The following is a 22,220-nucleotide window of genomic DNA, read 5'->3' on the forward strand; positions in this document are numbered from 1 at the left end:
TTAATACGTATTTTCTGGTAGGCTATTACTTCATAAAGCATCGCTATAACACATAAATGTGATTAGATAGTTAATTCGTTTCCTCTCTTGACATGCTGTACCACCAACATATGGTCTGCTGCTCATTCAGCTCGCATAAAGTCTAATCACTTGGCAACTTATACAACGTTCTGTTTCAATGAAAACAGCCAACAGGAATAATGATTTGCTCTTGGAAAAAAAAAAACACAAAGATAACACAGATTAAGTAACTCAAAATTCATAAGTGTTTGCAAGATTTGAATTTGGTAATACAAAAACTAGTGTAACTGTAATGATAACAAAAATTACTAGGACAAATGGGAAAACTACAACTTGAGACACCAATGGTCATAAGTCTTTAACTCGGGTGATGCTTTTAAGAATTCATTTAAATAATTTGAAAGGCCTCAAGATTGTATCTTACAATTTCCTTCTTTGTTGAGAAGATTACCTGGTTGGTTTGTCTAAAATTCCAAAAATCTAGTAGTCTACATCTTTTTCCTGAGACACCTACTACCCTCTGATCAAGAAACTATGCGATGAGGCAACAGGGGCTTGCCTCCCACATATCAGCGAAATGAACAAAATTCTTTGGCATCTGAACTGCTTTGGCAAAAATGATGGCATACTCGAATCACGTCTCAACCATACTGGTAGTGCCTTCGTGGTCTTCAAGATTATTCACAGAATCTCGTGAGCCTTTCCATAATACCTGTTTATGAAAGGAGCCTGCAAGGCAAAAGCACCAGACAGAACGTTACTGTAATGTTAAAAATTTTCAACCAAAACTTTGTGAAAAACATGGCTTACTCTTTTTTTTCTTTGATAAGTGCATGGCTTACTCTATAATAATAAGCAAGTAGGAAGTTCGATTAACAAAAACCTTGGTCACCTGAAACTGTCACAAGCTGATGCAGAAAAGATGCAACCACTTTCTACTCTTAACTTTTGTCTCTATTCTCAGAAATCTTTTTTTTTTATTATTAGTAAAAAGAGAGATTATATATATGAATGAAATAGGCATAGTCCTCGTACACGGGACGTATACAAAGGAACTCCTAAATACATTCTAAAAGCGATAAATTAAAGACAGGAAATCCTAAACATTGTCCCCATGTAATACAATAGTGGAAAACCAACACATTAGAGTGGAGAAAAAAATTCTCCAACGGAATCATCTTCCACATTGCTGCAACTTGTTTGTTAGGGGGATTTGAACCTTAGACCTGAGAGGAACATAACCCCAAGCCCAAGGCCTTTACCGCTAGGGGTTTTATTGTGGATGCTTATGGTGAATGGGTGATTTTTTTTTATTGGCACCGGGTGTCCGAGAACAGCGCCCCAACTAATCCCGAGAGTGCACAAGTAGTCGGCAAAGAGTTTTCCGTAAATGCACCTCAGGAAATTCAAAGAAAAAAATTCCCTAGTCTGATGGCACCTAAAGATTGTTTGCATCCAAGAGGATTCGAACCTTAGATCTATGAGGGAGCATACCACTAAGAGCAAGGCCTTTACCACTTAAGCCAACCCCTAGGGGTTCCGTGAATGCATGATATAAAGATGTTTAGGATCGTTTAATTATGCAGACCCTTTAGTCTTTTATTATTATTATTTACATAGCTACTTTGGAGTGCAAGGCAGACAACAGAGGATCAGCACTGATTAAACTTTCGCACTCCCAAAAATATAGGTCCAAAAGCATAACTTTACTATATATTTTATGAGCAATGCTACAAATCTTCCTTAATCTCCACAAGTTGTAAGCAATCAGACTTAACATCAAAGACATCACAACCTCAAATGCTTGTCAGCATGCAACATACAGAATGAAAATTCATAGCCAAGAAAATACAAATCAAACTGAAGATCTTGCAAGTTGAATCATGGATGCTTTAGGTGGAAAAAAAGGTTCTGAGGAAAAATTAAACACTTCGCATATCCAAGTTATTAACAAAACAGTGATTTCCAAAGATATACCTTAACATTTGATATATCAGGTGTATCTGGTGTTTGAACAGGGTAGAACTTGTAAAACCTCATAGTCTCAAATGCTGCTTTAGTCTCTTCACTCATCTCTTCAACGGCTTTTTTCCGGGCTTCCCTTGCCTACAAAAGAAGATAATGGCAAACTGCTCAGAAAGTTTATGATCTTGAAAGTGATGAGTGTACAACCATATCTGCCCATGTACCTACCTCTCGATTAGCTTTCTTTGCTTCTCGAACTTTCTCCTTAACAAATTCCTGAAAGAGTGGGTGGATTGAGGGGGGTGGAGGGGAGTAATACATCAGCTTTATACAGAGAGAAAAACTATTAATTTCTCGTATTTATTCATTATTTTTACCTTGAAGGTATTCTTTTGATCTTCAGACAATTCCTCTTCCTGGATTAGCTTGTCTGTGAATTCCTGCATATAATAGCTGCAATTTAGTACAAGCCTTTTCTTTTATCCTGGTTCTTATTAGCCTTTTCAAGTTTTGGGTCTTCTCTTTTTCAGGTGGATAAATTTGATAGCCAGATAAATTATTGCGACACTTTATCCTCCATGAGTTTGGAAAACCCACCCCAGTTCAGATATTCCACATTAGACCCCAATGAAGTGATAATAAGTTGCAAGTTATGTAACCAAACAAAAATTTTGCCAAAATTTGATTTTCAAAGAAAAAAAATCTAAGGTTTGAACATTGATTATTTGTTTAAAAAACAAACGGCATAGTTAGACAAAATAATTAAGGGGTAGGCCTCAATAACCATTGCAAATCAATTGAACTGAGCAGACCACATGACTACCGCCTCAAATGAATTTCATAGAATAAAAACACTGAACATTAATTCTGTACCTCAAGCTCATCTAACTCCCAATCAAATTCACAGAAAATCTGCAGGGCCAAAAATAGAAGAATCAAATTACATATAATTTAGCAGCCCATCTGCCATATTTATTCCAACTCCAATGAGCATCATAGAAAGTGTGTATAAACACAAATTTGGATTACTCAGATGCACTCAAATCCATCTATATTGAAACAATGACAGGCATAAGTTTTTTTTCCCTTTTTGTCATCACATTCTGTAACCTACCGGCTTTGGCTCTCCCGGAAAAATTATTTGAACCTCAGTGCTTTGCTCCAGCTCGTCTTCTTTGAAGGGCTGGTAGAAATCTGCCAAAAGAATTAGAGCAACCCTCAGACACTGGAAAAGTCACATATAAAACAGAGAGTTTGTTTACAAGTCTTCTTCAGAAACATCCAGGGATTGCATTTTTGTAAACTTGAAAATAAGAATTGAGATTTTTACAGCTTTTTACTTTTTATAACCCAGTTACAACTATGTTTGTCATCCAAATAAATATCAAAAAGTGGAAAAAGAGTGTTCATTATCTTGGATCCTTTGCCCAGTGGTGATAAAGCTAATGTGGAATGCAACAATTTATACAGAAGCAGTTCGAGAACTAACACGGTAAACAGTATTCATATTTCTTGACACGGTCTATCTTCAAGTGTTTCAAAGCAGCCCTGCACAGAGAATTCATATGCAAAAGTAATGAAATATGTTATCATCTTCTTTAAAAAAAGAATGAAAATTAAATCCATTAGCAAAAATAAAACTTTACTCTGGATAAAAATCGTGCATAATGCAGAACAAATCACAAGTAACAAAGATGACTCAAGGTGGGAATATGATTAAACAAGTTGAGCGTCCAAATTCAAGCCTCTAACAAACTATAAGGACCAATAACATAATTTATGAGTTCTTTAGTTTTTCATATATATGTTAGTAAATCATTCTTTAGTCTTATCTGGGAATTCTTTAGTGCTGGACATCAACCATGTTTTAAAAATTTCCAAAACTTTTAGCCATGGACTGTACTTGTAGCCCATGAATCTTATTTTTTATCATGTTAGTGGGTTCTTATGTGCAGTATTTGTCGGTTGAAGATAAAGTTTCAGTAATTTCTACTTGCAAGTCCAAGAACCAATAAATTATAGACAAAATTCAATATATAATCATTTAATGCTTTCAATTCAACATATAATAAATTTTGCTTCTATGAAGATTTTTTTCTTTGAGAAGAGTTTGTAATGTGATTAATCACAGTATGCTAATAAGTTAGATGTATAAAAGATCTTCCCAGTCATAATCAGCCCTTTAAATTACATTTAAATCCCTAACAAGCCCACCATCAATTACAATCTGAAACCCCAAAAGGTTCAAATTTGGTTTCTTTGAAGTTTCTATGCCCAGAACAGGACCCCTACTTATAGCTTTACTCCATAATTTCAATTCCAAACCCTCTTGCAAGAAGGTTTGGACTAAACCTAGCACACATCCACAAATCCACTAATTCCAAACCCTCTTGCAAGAAGGTTTGGACATCAACCCTAACCCTAGCACACATCCACAAATCAATTAGTTGTTCTCTACAATTTCCACAATCTCCACTTTTCGACTAAAAAATCCCTTACCCTTCCCTTCCACAACTATAAATCTAAAGTAGCAACCCACCACTGTAGGAAGCTACTAGCATGCAAATCTAAGGGCCATCCAACATATAAGAGTGAAAGAATGCAAATAGTGCCTTCCTCAAATGTAGGTGAAAATATATGTAAGACAGGTCTATAGATACAGAGAGCGAGCGAGTAGGAATGAAACGACATGCTACCTTCTTTGAGTGCAGCTCAATATAAATATTTCAGAGTGCAGTTTATCAACTTGGCTGCCTCTGTAGAAGAATTAAATAAAAAATGATATCAGAAGATTGAAAAAATAAATTGTAGATGACCAAAAGAAATGTTCCATAAAATCAGTTCAAATAATCAGCAATAAACAATATTCCATACCTATTCTCAAGAGGAATATAAGGAACCCAGTCCATTTTCATTTGTTTCATGGGAATAATTTCCTCAGATTCTCTCTGAACAGAGTTAATCCCAATCTTATCAGAAGGAGGGAAGGGAGATACAACCTGCAAAACAAGAAACCAAATCAATTAAAAAGAAAAAAGTTGAAAATATATATTGCAACATGAATAATTATGTACTAAGATCAACTCTAACAAAAGTCAAGAAAACTTTCTATCACCCACATTAGAAATTAGAAACTATTAGAACAGTGATTTGGAAACTAAAACACAAACTTCCACCAAATAGTAGTAGGAAAAGATAAACAATGTAACATAACACATGGAATAAAGTCATAATAGAGTGACAGTTAAGAAATAGCAAGGATATTTGAGATCATTTCTTATAATGATCATCATTTTATTACACATTTTAGGTATCGCATTCATAACTTGCAACTAATAAAACAGACAGATAAGACATTAAATATGGAGGACGATTCCCAGCTAAAGTCCTTTCCCAAAAACACATCTTTGTTAATTTTGTTTGTTTGTTTTTTTTTTTATAAGTAAAAATATTATATGTATCAATAGGAGTAACCAAGTACACTGAACATATACAAGAAAACACCTAGCCCATACTAGAGAGCTCTTAATGACCCAAAAAGCCCGTGAAAATTAAAAATCTATCCACACCTTCCCAACCCCAACCCTAGTCTCTTGTTTCCTATAAGACTAATACTCCACTCGAGACTCCCTCTATGAGGACGTCTTCATTATGCCCTCCCTTTAGTCTTCCATTGACTTGAGATACCTCCTTTAGCATTGTAGTTGATTGCTCAAGAAAGACGTTTTAACTCTCTAATTTTCTTAAAACTTGATTTGGTTTTAAACGAGTGACCCGCCTCAATCGCAGTGAATAGTGCTTTGAATTGGTCTTCACATCCTCCATATGAAAGCCTCACAATATGCTGAATCTCGTTAACCTTATGCAGAACCCAATCCGATGGTGAGCTTGTTATATTATTTATCAGAGGAGAAACCAAGGGAACAACATCATCCCTAGACACAGTTCCCAACTGCACTCCCAACCCTAGACATTCCTCCTCCCAAGGCACCAATGACAAACCCATAATTTCCTCCCCGCCATATCCTGCATTCAAATCTCAAACCACTTCAACAACTATATGGTTGCTGTCCATTGTTGGTGTTACCATTAAAGGTTCCTTCACCTCCAGCTTAGGTGTCATCATTCCATCAATGAGGACATTGCATGTAGGTGTTCCACCCCTTGACAATCTTTTATGTGCCACTTTGTCAAACCCTAATGCTCCTTTAGGAGGCATAGAACAGGTAGGGGAAGCACGACCTTCTATTACCCCATCTTCAATTGAAAGTGAACCCTGGAAAAAAATACCAACCCCATTTGCAATTGAGGGCAGTCAAATAGCAAGCTGCCGATGTCCTAAGTGATACCAACGTGAATAGTGATGCCATCGTCTTACGACCCTATCTGTGACGACGTCGAAATGTCCTTTACCAATGTGCTTGAGGCCTTCAAACCTGTAGGATCTACCCCCACCCCCCTCGTCCGTTTTCGACTCACCACCCAAACCCATGACCAGGTCCAACCCCTTATCCACTTTAATCATAAGATCTCTCACATACTCCATAACTCTCATCAATTGAGCTCTGACAACCCACAAGACCCCCTCTACTTCTCCCACCCTCAAACACCCGACAGAGGCAGCCATTCCACCCTACAACACATGGTACTTACCTTCCACTTCTCCCAATGTCACAAGACAGCCTTTGTCTCCTACAAGTGCCTTACCCTTTCCTTCCGCCGTAGAACTATTCTTTGCTAGACTACCTGTTGGTGACCTCAGCTCCGAAGTGTACGAGGCACCTTTACCAAGAAATGCCTTCCCACTGTCTTTCCATCAACAAACTCCCCTCTATTTGCATGCTTCAGAACAATGGCTTTGGACCCAATGACGCTTCAAATGGAAAGCAGAAAACCTTTCCACCCAATGACATTTGCACCTTCCAAGATCACCAACAAACCTTTCCTCCTTACATTCCGAAAATCTAAGAGTTGCAGAAAAATGCCTCTTGAGTTAATATGATATTGAATGATGAGAACTCCATTACTCATCCTTAGCTCCCTAAAGAATCCCTCATGACAAATGAGTTCTAAACAATCAATCCCCTATCCCCTTAGCCACCCATGAAGTTGCCGTCCCACATAGACACATGAACTTAAGAGTTAAGACATCCTTTTACCACGTTCAGAGATGCAAAAACTATTTCCTCCCTCTTTCGTAAAAACGAAAGTTTTTTATTCCACCTTCAACCACCTCCCACCATCCATATGAGACAAATCCGTGTTGTGCGTTGTCATCCTTTGATCCCAAATCACAGGATCATCTCCCAGGATCTCGCTTCATCATTTCAAGGAGAAAAGATGTTATGGAACCACACCAAATCTACGCCGACGAACCAAAGGAGTGGAAAATCCAGGTCACCAAAGGGAGGACCGACGCCGAAGTGCCCTCAAAGGAGTTGCCGGAGCCCGTCGATCTTGTCTGTGGCGGTGGCTAAGGCACAAGTTCGATAGCCGATGTCAACTTCGAGAGATCTCCTTAACGTCACCAAGAATCTCGTCGATTTAGCCCCAGGGAGAACCCTGATACACTCCAAGTTGTTGGAGGGAGGACCGATGTCGAACTGCCCCCAGCGGAGTCGCCTGGAGCCCGTCGGTCTTGTCCTTGTTTGTTGCAGTGATAGGGTGCCTTAGGGTTTGGGTGTTAATTTTGTTTGTAAGTCACTCTTCCCAAAAACAGCATTGTTAGAAACCTAGATAAATCATATCATACAAATCGACATTTTACATTTGTAATCTTTTATCATGTGACGTTATTTAAAAAAAAAATTCTTTTATCATATGATGTTACAAAATTTTGCAAATTAATATGCATGAGGATTAGCAACGAAATCTACTTTTGGAGAAATAAACACCACAATTACAGAGGTGAAATCTAGTAAATTAAGCATCCAAGATGGAGTGCCCCAAGGCTTCAAGTAAAGTCACTGTCACACAATTCATACTAGAGAAGATTCAATTATGTGAAAACAGGGGGCACAAGTTGTAATTTCGATGCAAATTAAAAAAGATGAAAACTTAAGGAAAATCAACAAGGAATTAAGTCTAGAAAAATTAAGGCCACCTAAGTGTACATGCATAAGCCAAGCAAAAAGTGCATGTCAAAAACCACCGTTGCTTCTAAGAACAAGAAAAAAAAAAAGGACAAACCCCAGCCAAATTGCAACAATATATGATCCCAAGTAGCCGCAAAATGGCAAGCCTAATAAATTAACTTCCAAAAATAACTGTTCATGCAATTAATCATTACCTAAATCACCTAAATTGCATATAATATTAGTTTTAAACTGATATGCAAAAGCAGCAGTACTGAATAACTTACAGCCACTACAACAGGTATGCAGATAACTTTGCTTTCACCTTTGAAAGAGACCAATTGAGCTGCAGTACCATAAAATAATGAGAGAATACAACATGAAGGAAAAGGGAAGTAGAAATGAGAAATAAATGATGTCCAGAAACTTGGCAGCTGAAATATAATCAGATACACACTACATGCAATAAAAGACGCCCACTCAGTAAATTTATAAGGAATGCAAGTCTATAAGACACTCACGTTCTGTACAGCCAAAGAGATAAACTTTCTTCCCATGTAGCTTTCCCCCTTCTTCAAAGGCATCCTGATCACAATTAGAGCAGTTATCTAAGAACAGTCATTATAGTAAGGAATAACACTTCTAGTAAACCTTTTAAACTAATGCAACTATAAGTTGTTAGCTTACTTCTAAATTTGAGAAGTTCCAGTTGACTTGGTAGACTGAGTCCAATTGATCCCACTGGTACATTTTTTTCATAATATATAAGCCACAAAATGACAATAATGAGAACCTAAGATGAGATAATGAGAAGATTTATCTGACCTCTGTCCCAACAGGGAATGCTTCCTTCCATAAGTCTTCCTGCATAAGTCAGACACAAACAAAACACAATCAAACACAAACTCATGAGATTCAGAGACGTCCGCCCCACCAAAACAAATGTAGAAATATAACAATCTTTTAGCTTAATTCAGTTTTACTCATAAATTGCTTGAAAACATAATAGAGCTGCAAAATCCTCTCAACTAAACCCGAAGCAAGTGATTAGGTTAACTTGGGTAAGTATTCAGATACTCTTCAATAACAAAATTAGCATAAAACATCAACATCCTTCCATTTACTAATTTTCTCAGCAAACGTTTGGAGACAATGAAAATATGAATTCGTACATTCAATCTCAATAACGCTGATAAGAAACTTTGTGAAACCACTCACAGATTCGAACGATGCAAATACGGTATACGGACTTACGGAGCTTCAAGAATCCGAAGAGCTCATACAATGCTAATGAAAATCGTATCCAAATAAAAGAAAACAAGCTCGTTTCCACGAACCAAAACAACAACCAACCAACCCAAGCATACGGAGGCAAGCCATCACAGACTAAGCTGAATTAGCAAGAGATAACCCGGAATTAGTGGTATACCAAGTTGCGTTTGTCCTCGATGTACTCAGGCTCGGATTCAGGCTTGGAGGCCTTGACCCGCTTAGCTCGAGAAGTTGTTTTCTTGGACTCCTCCCGGTGGCTCTCAAGCTCGGGCTTTGCTCCTTCCTTTTGGCTCGCCTTTCTCTTTGCTCCTTTCCTCATTGTTATTCGCAGTTCACAGATACAGAAAGAGAGAATCTAGAGAGAGAAGAGATAAATATAAGGTACGGAGATTGCTTTGAAAGCGGTGGATCCAGATTTTGAAATATGAGAGCCAGACAGAGAACTCTAGAAGCAGAGCAAGTCAGCAAGATATACATACAATATATGCGTGTGTATATATATTTATGGCGTTAAATAAACGCGGAGGGTCCGACTTTGAAAAGAGCGAGAGAGGCGCGGAGGTGCATAGGGTTTGAGATGGGATCCAAATAATTCAAATTTACTGACCTTTGAAAAAATAAATAATAAATAATAATAATTAAAATGAAAACAAACTGCGGACAGTGGAGCCCATATTAAGAACGTTGGGCCCAATTGAGCCCGGTTACAATCAATAGGTCATCTATTCCTTCAATGGACTTCACTGTAAATGAAAAAAGCCTTCACAATTTTCATCCAATTCGGAGAGATACTATATCATGAAAATTTATCAGCAAAGGTCTATTTAGATTTAGACATGAGTTGAGATAGTTTATAAATAGTAAAATAAAATATTATTAAAATATTATTTTTTAATGTTATTGATTACGCCTAAAGAATAATACGGTAGTTATAGCATATTTTTTGAGTGTCGATTCCACAAAGAGAGAAATTAAAAAAATAGCAGAAGGAACAAAAAAATTAAAAAAAAAATGTTAAATAATTAATGGAGAATAAAGATTAATTTTAAATGTAAATTAAAGTGAAGCAAAATGGCTAACAGAAAAGGTATTCAAATTTAACGATCAATAAAACGTCGAGAATCTCTTGCATAAATTTGATATTTTAATTATTCTTAATTCATTAAATAATTCAATTGAGAACTCATTTCTCAAAATTTCCAATCGCAAGGTATAAACTTATAAAGTAATATTAAACTAAATGTAACTCTTTAAAAAATCATTTATCACTTTTTAAATATGTAAATTATTATCACTATTAATAAAATCGAACGACGACAATATATTCAAGAAGCAAATAATTTATCCAAACATAATCAAAGAGTTAATCTATTCAATAGAAAAAGTATGACTGAATCTATAAATAGAATAAATTTTACGATTATTCAGAGAAGAAAATATTAAAAATAAATTGAAAACGATAAAATAAAAAAAATTTAATAATTAAAAATTAAATATATAAATTAAAAATATCATATAATATGCAAGTTAGTCTCTAAACTTATTTGAAAATTTAATTATCTATAAATATAATAAATAATAAAAACATCAAGAGAAAAATAAAGTAAATGACTATCATGGCGGCTAGTTTCACATCGTACGAGGATAGTTGGTAGGATAAGTCCAAGTCCTTGAAGTGATATACGGCTGCTCCAATTCTTTTCACGTTTTATATATATACATATACATAAATATATATATAATACTAGCATTGATAAACGTGCAAAATTGAAGAATATAATAAATAATAAAAGGGAAATGCTTTGGGTACCGAATTCGGGACCCAAATGTGTCCCGAATATTTTTTTTTTATTTTTTTAAAAAATATTTATGATGATTAAAAAAATACATAAAAAAAAAATAAAAAAACAAAAAAATTAAATAGCCTATTCGGGACACAAAATGGGTCCCGAATTCGGGACCCATAGCAGTGCCCCATAATAAAATACGTTTGTCGCATCTTTTAAATTAAAAAAAATATATATATATAACTTTGAATATTAAAATAATCTCATGTATAAGAATAAAATTATTATTTACTTATGTTCATTATTTATTATAAAATTTAAATTATATTAAAAATTTAAATTAATTAGATAGTTTTTTTTTCTTAAAAATATACAATAAAATTTCATCATTTATTTAATGATGAAAAATTAATATTTTATAAATTAAAGTTGATTTTTAGTATATGATATAATATTATTCTCTTAAAAATGTTCAGTAAAACTTTATCTTTTATTTAATGATGAAAAATTAGTATTTTATAAATTGAAGTTAATTTTAAGTGTATGATAGAATATTTATATTTTAATTATCTATTTTATGTTAGTTTAAATCAATATTTAAACTTCTACCGTTAGATTAAATCTAAAAATTAAAGATGAAGAGTTGTAATTTAAAACCTAAAAACTAACATTTTTCCTCACTTTTCTTTTCTCCCTCTCTCTCATTCCCCACGCACATTTACCTAATTTAGTTAAATAAGAATATTATCATATTTAAATTATGTTAAAACTTCAATTATTTATATGGTTTTAATTTCTTAAAAAAATTTAAATAAAATTTTATCATTTATTTAATGATGGAAGATTAGTACTTTATAAATTAAATTTGATAATTTATGTATGATATGCTATTTATTTAGTTAATTAAGGATATTATCATATATAAATTATGTTAAAATTCTAATTATTTATATGTTTTTAATTTCTTAAAAATATTTAATAAAATTTCATCATTTATTTAATGATGAAAGATTAGTATTTTATAAATTAAATTTGATAGTTTATGTATGATATGCTATTTATATATTAATTATTTAAATTTTAAATTAATTTAAATCAGTGTTTAAATTTTTATTGTTAGATCAAATCTCAAGACTTAAAATGAAGAGTTGAGATTAATTTCTTAAAAATATTTAATAAAATTTCATCATCTATTTAATTTATTTCAATGTTTTTAATTAAGTTAATGTTTGTGTATATTCAAATCAGTATTTTAATCTTTTATAATTAGATCATTTTTGAAGGTCCTAAGACGAAGAAACCGGATAAATACTCAGACCCTCTTCATGCGAAAAAAAAAAATATCTTTACTGTTTATTACTGTTGATGAACAGTAATAAACAATAATAAGAAAATACATTCACACGGACGAACTCAAAAAGAAACAAAAAAATTAAACAAACATGCAAAAAAAAAATCTCTTTACTATTTATTACTGTTGATAAACAGTAATAAACAGTAATAAGAAGACAGCCGTATGTTGTCATGCATTTTACTCCATACGGCTGCTAGCAAAATAAAACCAAATGTAAAAATCGAATAGTAAAGTTTTAAAAATGTTAAGTGAAAAGTTCAATTGCAAATTATCTCTCACTAACTAATAATGCAATATTTAAGATTTAAAATATTATAAAATTATGCTCAAATATATCTAAGTGTGAATAGATATTAAATTCAATAATATAAATTATATCTCATTATTTCTATTTATATTTTAACACTTTAATCTAATAATAAGGTATTTAGAATGTACTTTTGCGCACTCATCATTATTATTTTGTGATTTAAAAAAGTTAAATTATTTATTATATTTTATATAAAAATTTGAAAAAATTGTAATAAAGAAATAAGATAAGTTGAAAAAGAATTGATGTGCGTTTCCAATCTAAACCAGAGCTTAATGCTATTTGTGTTAAATTTTCGAAGTCGTAAAATTCTATCAACTATCTTCTTGCTTATCACCCCCTCGTTATATTCTTATACGACATTAAATTAGTACATTATAAAAAAATAAGAATTTTTCATTCTCAAACAATTTATGATCTCATATATTACCTATTTTTATCACTTATCAATTAATATGTGATAGATAAATAATATTTATAGTCTTAAAATTTATAAGTCTCACATATTATTTTTATAAAAAATAAATAAATATGAAAATCACGTAAAGAAATTAATTTTTGAATATTATATCGTATCATTTTTTAAAATGAGTGCGTAAGATTTGCTTACTTTCAAACCATATCAAGCATTATCCCTATAATCTCGTTGAAAAGTTACAACTCAAATCTGAAGACGGTGCCGGCGGGAGAAAGCTCTGCTCAATCGGCTAAACCGCTAAACACATATTGCAAAGAGGTTTTTTTTTTCTTTTAAGTAAATTACAAAGAGTTTTATCTTAAATAAACACACATAAGGACACAACTTTTTAGTATGGTGGATACCCAACTAAAAGCTCCCGCACAGAATTATGAGATTTTTAGAGGGAAATGATTTGGGTCTATCAAATTTTATAAAAATAAATTTATAAATTAAAATGATTTGATATATTTATAAATTATAAAATTATTTTTATAGATTTATTTTTATAAAAATCTTATACGTGTGTTGCACTTCTCACTTACATACCAAATCCTTGACAATACCTCCCGTGCAAAACAAAGCCGCCCAAGGTCGGCCACCTTGCATCTAATGTGGAGGCTTTTTTTTATATATAGCTAAAATTTAGACTTACATTAACATTTAGCTAGGCTATTGCCAATGCTCTCAAAGGAGACTTTCGTAATTTTGTCCCAATCACAAGACCAACATAAAGGTTGTTGTCCCCTGTCCTAAAAGGTAATTGCTTCTCCCAAAGAAGGTGGTCACCGATTGTATTTTTTTATTTTTATTTCTTTTACTTAATTGTTAAGTAATTATTTTAAAATGAATTTTTATTTTTTAAAAAGAATTTAAAAAAAATAAAAAGAAGAAAAAGACAAATTTGTTTTTGCCTATTTGGTAGTTGTTTCGATGCTACTCCCACAGCGACTCCCTCTGTGGGGTAGCATCGTCCTGTCCTAATAATAGCTATGTTACTTGGCTCTTTCACAGTACTGAAATTTCGGGGGACCATAGCCCCCAGTCCAATCGTGGGTCCGCTATTGTGCGTTTTCAACTACAATTTGCACATCTTTTCGCATGTGAAGACAAAGCAAAATGCTATAGACAACCACCCTAGACATGATGCGTGCGTTGGGCTTCTCCACGAAGCCAACCCCCCTTCCCTTTGTCTTCTCCACTCCAGCCAACCCCTTCCCTTCGTCTTCTCCACTCAAGCCAAGCAAACCCCTTCGTGTTCTTCACTCCCGGTTGTCTCCACGAAGCCACCAACGAAGACCACTTCATCATCTCCACTCAGAGCCATATCCACTCTCCCCTTCTTCTTCTCCATGAATCCAGCGAAGCCCCCTTTGTATTCTCCACATCGAAGCCATTTGAACTCCACCATGTTGTTTTCTCCAACGACTCATACTTAAACAAGTAAATCACAAAGACAAACACGTTTAAAGGCCAAACAAAAGAACCCAGAAAAATGAAGCAAGAGTTAATAATAATAATAATAATAATAATAAAAGAAGAAATCAAAAACTGGGTTTGGAGTAGCAAACAGAGACCCAAAAACTACTAGCTCTTCTTTCTCCTTTGTAGAAATATTTTGCTTCATTTCTATTCTAGAATCTCTTTTGGGTTACTTTCCGTTTTGCTCATATTATAGTTTTTCATTTTGGTAATTACCTCATGTTAGTTTTTACGTAATGGGTTGGTGTTGTATACTTTCCATTTCGTTGTAAAGGTTCTAGTATAATAAGAGATTTTGGATTCTCAGTCCTTGTTGCCAAGTCTTTCCATTAGGTTCTACAATTTTCAGATTTTGCAGGGAAAATAATAGGTGGGTTTGTGGCTAAAACTGCACTTTGCTTCTTAGGTGATTTTGTGGGTTTGATTGCTCTAGTCTTTTTCTCGGTTGCGGATTGTTTAGGGGAAGCCATTGTAAGGTGTGTTTCGAGTTTTTGAATTTCAACAGTCCTTGTGCTCTCAGATTTGGGGAAGTGTCTCTAATTTCACAAGTCACGCACCAAAGGATCCATCTTTTATTTATTTATTTTTAATATATCGACTGATGTGGCATAAAGCCACGTAAGCCGATTACTCGGTGGTTTCCCATCGCTGATTGTACGTAGCAGGATGAATTTATTTTCATGTAATGTCTGCGTGTAATAGACAGTTTTCTTCGTATATATATCAACAATGAATAGAGACTCCAGTAGCAACTAAATCTGCCTCTCGGACCGAATCAACCCAATTACACCTAGGGCTATAAATGAATCAATCTATTTGACAGCCCGCTCGGTATTTGCTAGGTTAAACTGGAATCGAACTTGATTTGTAAAAAAACAAATTCGCCCGTGAAAGCAGATATCTGCTCGATTAGTAAGCGAGACATACTCGACAAAACTCGACTCAACTCGGCTAAGGCTTGTTAGGGCCTGCTTGTTTATGCCCAAGTCGACTCGTTAGCTCAACTCGATTAAAATTCATTCATATATTGATAAATATATACATACAATTATGTATATATACATATATATATTTATGTATTAGCTAATAATATAAGCATAACACTTTTATAATTAAATATATAATATGTAACCTAATTATTTATGCATATATATTGAATATACTTCATAACTATATTTTATAATTTGTACAATAATTAATCGATAAGATTTAATAATTTCATATACTAGTATATGAGATCCATATATGAAATAGATATATGTTATCATATTATGTGTATATATTAATAATTTATGTAAGCATATAATATATTATTATTATAGATAAATATCAATTAATTAGATATTAATTATTTATAAATTTTTAAAATCTTATAATTCAATAGAGGTTCTTATTTTTAGTTGTACAAATTCAATATTAGATCTTTATTTTTTATTTATCTAACTTATTAATTATTACTTTTTTTTCTCTTTTTTCAAAATTTTATAAAATATATTAATTCAAATTATTTTATTATTATTTATAAATTTTTTATTACATTTCATCTCAATAACTAAACGAGATCTATGATCCCTTCTTGAAAAAAAGTCAAAGAACAAGGATGAGGCTATTGATCCATTGTCATTTTCCTTCTCTTAGTATTGCAAGCAATATAAATGAGACGACGCTACCGTGTCTCTTCTGATATTACACTAGCATTATAATTTGTTAGGCTTGGAAAAAAAAATACACTAGCTGTTGCAAATATGTTGAAAATAATAATATTATTTTGTCCATTTAATTTATTCCTTCATTTTGATATCTCATGTATTTTAATTTTTTTCTTTACTTAATAATTAAAGAAATGACTATTAATATATTAATTTTTTTTATATTTTTTAAAAATATTTTAAAATGATAAAAAGAATTGAAAAGAAATAAGAACAGCAAAATAACACCGCTCACAAAAAATAATATTACTTTATCCACTCAATTTATCCACTTATATTAAAAAAGAGCATGTAATACTTTGCTATTACGTACGTTCTTTTGTTGAATAAAATCACGTTTAATTTTTGTTTTCACACCACATGCATTCCATGGCTAGCTTTATTTCATCTGAGTTCTGAACCTTCCTGATTCAAATTTTTTCATCTCACTTCATCTTATATTATCTCACTATTCAAATATTTTTTAAATTCAAAATTTTTATTTAATCATTATAATTTTTTTAAACTTTCAAATAAAATATAAAAAATTTCTAAATACACTGACTCTTTAAAATTGTTTGAAACTATAAGAAAAATAAAATAGAGAGAGGCAAAAATTATAAATTTTTTGAAGATGACATCTTCTATAAGAATGTGGATAAAAAATCTGTGCTTCCACAAAAGTCAAGAACTTAACTTCAAATCAAATCGCACGTGGTTCGATTTTCACCGCCTTTACCTAACATTACTGTCAGTGAATACGTGGAATGCAATAAATTCAACATGATTTGATAAAAGTTATTTTTCAAATCACTCAAAATCACTTTTATTTTTCACGTGATCTCTTTGAGTGTAACATTTATCTTCCTATATCAAGGAATGAAGAGATACTCCAGTAGCAGCTGAATCTGGTACCTCTCCTGAAACTCGGTCATTTACCGCATCTGAATCAAACATGGCCACCGTGTCTTGGACATGGAGCATACTCGCACTGCTTGTGCTCGCACATCTCCTGCGACAATGGGCATTGAAAAGCTGGAACAAGAATAGGAAATTACCACCTGGCCCAAGAGGATTCCCCATCTTTGGTAGCCTTCATAGTTTGGGGGAATTCCCTCATCGAAATCTACAGCGACTAGCCCAGAAATATGGCCCCATCATGCACTTGCGCTTAGGTTTGGTGCCTGCTATTGTTGTCTCCTCGCCTCAAGCTGCCGAGCTGTTCCTTAAAGCACACGACCTTGTGTTTGCTAGTAGACCACCTACGGAGTCTGCAAAGCACATCGGTTATGAGCAAAGGAGCATGATCTTTGCTCCGTACGGATCTTATTGGCGCAACATACGCAAGATGTGCACCCTCGAAATGCTTAGCAACGTTAAAATCGATTCTTTCAAATCCATGAGAAATGAAGAGATTGGCCTACTGGTGAAGTTTATTCAAGAGGCCGCCAGTAATTGTGTTGCTGTAGATCTGAGTGCCAAGGTAACATCTCTGAATGTGGATATGTCATGCCGTATGGTGTTTGGGAAGAAGTACGAGGACAAAGATCTGGATGAAAAGGGATTCAAGGCTGTAATCCACGAGACTATGTATCTAGGAGCAGTTCCTAACCTCGGCGATTATATTCCTTGTATCCGTCCATTTGATCTTCAGGGGCTGACACGACGCATGAAAGCTGTTAGTAAGATCTTTGATAATTTTTTTGAGAAGATCATTGATGAGCATATCCAGTCCAAGGATGAAAATAAGACCAACGACGACTTTGTTGATGTCATGCTGAGGCTCATGGGGTCAAAAGAATCTGAGTACTCTATTGAAAGGTCCAACATCAAAGCCATCATTTGGGTAAGTTTTCATACCACTTGCATTCATGTATTGATTTAGCAAGGAATCAAAGTATAAGTCAAAAAAGATTTATAAAAACTTATAGTTTATTAGGTAGTTGTGTAATACTTAACGTAGTCAAATAGATGCGTAAAGAACAGAATTATGTATAACTCTACAATTGGATTCAGATATTACGCTAATTTCACAGATCAAAATTTTGGTGGCAGGACATGCTTGTAGCCTCGATGGACACTTCGGCAACGACAATTGAGTGGGCACTCTCAGAACTAATGAAGCATCCACGGGTAATGAAGAAGCTTCAAAAGGAGTTAGAAATTGAGGTTGGCTTGAAGAGGATGGTAGAGGAAGCAGACTTGGATAGATTGGAGTACTTGGACATGATTGTAAAGGAAACCTTAAGGCTACATCCAGTTGCACCACTTTTGCTTCCTCATGAGGCCAGGGAAGATTTCACAGTTAATGGTTTCCACATACCCAGAAAGTCTAGAGTGATGATAAACGTATGGGCAATTGGGAGAGATACGAGCGTTTGGGGTGATGCAGAGAAGTTCTTCCCGGAGAGGTTTGTTGGGAGTAACATAGATCTCAGGGGACGTAACTTCCAACTAATTCCATTTGGTGCTGGCAGAAGAGGCTGCCCAGGGATGCAATTGGGTCTGATTGTGGTCCGGCTAGTGATAGCACAACTTGTGCATTGCTTTGATTGGGACCTTCCAGATAACATACAGCCAACTGAGTTGGATATGACTGAGGTGTTTGGTCTTACTGTTCCTAGAGCCAAGCATCTACTTGCCATTCCTCGTTATCGCCTTCACCATTGACAAATTTATATTCTCTCTATTGTTGGTTGCTGATTTCTGCACTTGGAATGCGTAGATTTGTATGCGCGGGAATAATTTAGTTTTGTAGAAGAAAATAGTATATGTAACTAAGTTTGCTTGAATTCACTATGTAATAAATAAAATCTAAGTGTCAACATTAGCACCTTGAATTAAAAACTTTGCTAGAATGTAGAGTAAGATTTTATATGTTTATATTATGTGATGAAGTAACTTAGTCATCGAATCAAGCAGTTGTACAATGACCCACCTCCAAGATGAGCTCTCCCGACCTCCCTAGTGAGTCAAGCCCATCCTAAGGATCTCCCAACAACCAGCCTCCCCAGCTTAGAACCAGCTTTCCAAAACAACAACTACCAGTCCTCCCATACCACCTATTCAAATCATAATCCTTCAATAAATCCTCACCAATAACTCTTAAATAGAACCTATTCTATTAATCATCACAATCAAACCTCATTACTATCATTAACCAACACTCCCATCTGAGCCTCCCATTCTGTCATTCATAAGAAACCAGAATAGATAATGGCTGCTCAGGCGCAGCAGTCAATGGATCTCCCAATAACCAAATCTCCACAACTTCCTCCTCTGAACCAACTTGATCAACTAAATCAAAAAAGAATATGGCTGCCTAGCTCAGAACCAATTCACTCAAAAATACCAACTTCCTCCTCAGATCATTTATCAGCATTGATGCCTCACTTACCACACCAAAATGGGCATTCATCATGAACCACCACCTCCCAATACCATCCTTATTTAGAACCCCTCGCATGAACTTTTCATTCCACCATCCTCCATTGACCAAAAGATCAACAACTAGCAACTTAGAACCCAAATCTCGAGCCATGACTTCTACCCCTGTCACAGAAAGCCATTCCTCTACATCCATAATCCCAAACTGGAATGAACTGAACCTGGAACCAGAAATCGAGCTTGCTACTTACCTATCCAACCATACACTCATAGGCAATATAGTTTCATCCAAACCTCTCAACAAAAATGCCCTTCATGCTACCATAAAGGCAGTGCTTTGCTGCTGGACTAAACATTGAAGACATTGTCATCAACACTTTTCTGTTTACATTCTCATCCTAGCAAGAAAAGAATCGAGTGATGGAACAAAGACCTTGGAACATAAAGGGTTTTCACTTGCTGATACATGACTGAGCTCCAGGTTTGAGTTCACAGGAATTAAACTTAAAAATGTCAGTATTTTGGATTCAAATACATGGGCTTCCATTAGAGTTAATGACAAACCAAAATGCTGAAAAGATAGTAAGGAAATTAGGTAACTTCATCCAAGTGGAACAAACAAATAGTGTAGGCAAAGTTTTTAGAAGATATATGAGGATACAAGTTGAGGTCAATGTTGAAAACCCTCTGCAAGATGAGTTTTTCCTTTAGCGAAAGTGGTTTAGTGAGAATGTGGGTGAGTTGATCTTTGCCAGAAATGAAAGCCACGATTAAGGACTTGTTGAGGACCCGGTCACAGACAAAGTGGAAATCGATTTACACATGCTTAATATGAGAATGAAAGACGGGATTAGATGACAAGTGGTTCCCAAATTATCACAATAAAGTAGAGGAGCACGAGTGAGAACCACGCCAAGATCTCGACACAGATGTTGCAACCAAATCACCTCAGCAGTTGCATTTAGCCACGACTTTGAACTCTGCCTCAGTGGATGTATGGGCTATAATCGGTTGTTTCTTTGAAGACTAAGATACTAGAGTGCAACCAAGAAAAACACAGTACCCGCTTGTTGACCGATGATCATTTGGGGCATCCAGCCCAGTCGGTTTTAGAAAAAGCAATAAGATTCAGTGTAGGAGACCAGGAGAGTTGAAGACCAACATGAGAGGTGTGCTTGAGATATCTTAATCTGCGTTTGACTGCTTGCCAATGAGGGACTCGAGGAGTATGCATAAATTGACATACTTTGCTAATAGCAAATGCAAGGTCCGGTCGGGTGAATGACAAATATTGCAAAGATCCTACAGTGCTGAGATATAGAGTCGGATCTTCAAAGAGATTTTCAGAAAATGCACTCAACTTCTCTGAGGTGTGGACATGGGAGATTTAACCGGCTTCGCTAGAAGCATTTTAGTGCATTGTAGTAAATCATTGATATATTTCTATTGTGAGAGAATTAAGCCACTAGAGTTGAACATAGCTTTCATGCCCAGGAAGAAATGCAATTTTCCAAGATCAGTAATGGGAAAGTCGACATGTAGAGTTGCAATAAGATCAGAAATCGCTTAGAGAGATGAACCAGTTACTGAAAAATCATCTCCGTAGACTAAAGCAAAATGGTAACACCCCCAAAATTCCGTAAAAATAGGGAGAAATCCGCAATAGAAATTTTGAAGCCAAGATCAGTGAGTCTGCAACTAAGGCATGAATACCACGCACGAGTAGACTGTCGATGGCCTTAAATAGCCTTATGTAACTTGCAGACATGTGAAGGGAAATGAGGATGAGAAAATCTAGGAGGTTGGGCCATAAACATAGTTTCAAGTAAAGGTCTGTGCATAAATGTGTTCTGCACTTCATATTGCCGAATCGACCAGCCCTGAGACACTACCAGTGCAAGCACTAGACGAACGGTAGTTGCCTTAACAACCGAATGAAATGTTTCCTCAAAATCAATGCCGGACTGTTGAAGAAAGCCTTTAGAGACTAAATGAGCCTTCCGACTTTTGATGGAACCATCGGCGAGGGGCTTAGTGCGAAAAATCCATTTACAAGCAACTGCGTTGGAGGACTCAGAGGCTAGAACCAGGGACCATGTACCGTTAGCGATGAGAGCATTGAACTCCTTTGCCATAGCCTCACACCACTCCGGGAGAGGTGTCGCTGAGAAATGCATGAGGAGGTAGCCATCGGTAAATTGACGAGGGCGAAGCAAATCAATCCATGACCTGGTCATCATTGAGTGCATAGGTTGTTGAGAAATCGATGGAGAAGAAGTACTTGGGGAAGACGATAGAAGTGTGGATGGAGATAGGCCTAGGATAGAAGGAGAAGAAGAAGAGCTCATGTTAAAATTAAATATTGGAAGAGCAACGTGTGAGGTTTGTTCGATGGGATTGGGATTAGATAGTGAGACAAATGG

General features: G+C 34.8%; 2 protein-coding genes across 2 annotated transcripts; one reads left to right on the forward strand and one right to left on the reverse strand.

Annotated features, from left to right (window-relative positions):
* Positions 1 to 248: 248 nt before the first annotated feature.
* On the reverse strand, positions 249 to 9,940 carry LOC109002555 (protein HEAT INTOLERANT 4-like). The gene is made up of 14 exons (XM_018980350.2): positions 9,490 to 9,940; positions 8,886 to 8,924; positions 8,748 to 8,801; positions 8,582 to 8,645; positions 8,348 to 8,406; positions 4,861 to 4,985; positions 4,683 to 4,742; positions 3,476 to 3,534; positions 3,101 to 3,180; positions 2,860 to 2,898; positions 2,364 to 2,426; positions 2,215 to 2,262; positions 1,999 to 2,127; positions 249 to 750 (listed from the first exon to the last, which is right to left on the reverse strand). The coding sequence occupies exons 1-14, from the start codon at positions 9,649 to 9,651 to the stop codon at positions 703 to 705; spliced, it is 1,029 nt and encodes a 342-aa protein (XP_018835895.1). The 5' UTR covers positions 9,652 to 9,940; the 3' UTR covers positions 249 to 702.
* A 7,390-nt stretch (positions 9,941 to 17,330) lies between these two features.
* LOC109021548 (cytochrome P450 71AU50-like) lies at positions 17,331 to 19,250 on the forward strand. The gene is made up of 2 exons (XM_019004204.2): positions 17,331 to 18,256; positions 18,466 to 19,250. Exons 1-2 carry the CDS (start codon positions 17,366 to 17,368, stop codon positions 19,078 to 19,080), a joined length of 1,506 nt encoding a protein of 501 aa, XP_018859749.1. The 5' UTR covers positions 17,331 to 17,365; the 3' UTR covers positions 19,081 to 19,250.
* Positions 19,251 to 22,220: the final 2,970 nt, after the last annotated feature.

This window comes from Juglans regia, chromosome 1, assembly GCF_001411555.2.
Source record: "Juglans regia cultivar Chandler chromosome 1, Walnut 2.0, whole genome shotgun sequence".
In the NCBI taxonomy this organism is placed as follows: Eukaryota; Viridiplantae; Streptophyta; class Magnoliopsida; order Fagales; family Juglandaceae; genus Juglans; species Juglans regia.

Bases quoted from the DNA above. Each gene is read 5' to 3' on its own strand.
- LOC109021548 (XM_019004204.2), top strand. From the start codon at position 17,366: ATGGCCACCGTGTCTTGGACATGGAGCATACTCGCACTGCTTGTGCTC. The intron at 18,257-18,465 runs GTAAGTTTTCAT...TTTTGGTGGCAG, and splicing joins ACATCAAAGCCATCATTTGG to GACATGCTTGTAGCCTCGAT.
- LOC109002555 (XM_018980350.2), bottom strand. From the start codon at position 9,651: ATGAGGAAAGGAGCAAAGAGAAAGGCGAGCCAAAAGGAAGGAGCAAAG. The intron at 2,427-2,859 runs GTACAGAATTAA...TATTATATGCAG, and splicing joins GGGAGTTAGATGAGCTTGAG to GAATTCACAGACAAGCTAAT. The intron at 751-1,998 runs GTATATCTTTGG...TTTGCCTTGCAG, and splicing joins CTGATATATCAAATGTTAAG to GCTCCTTTCATAAACAGGTA.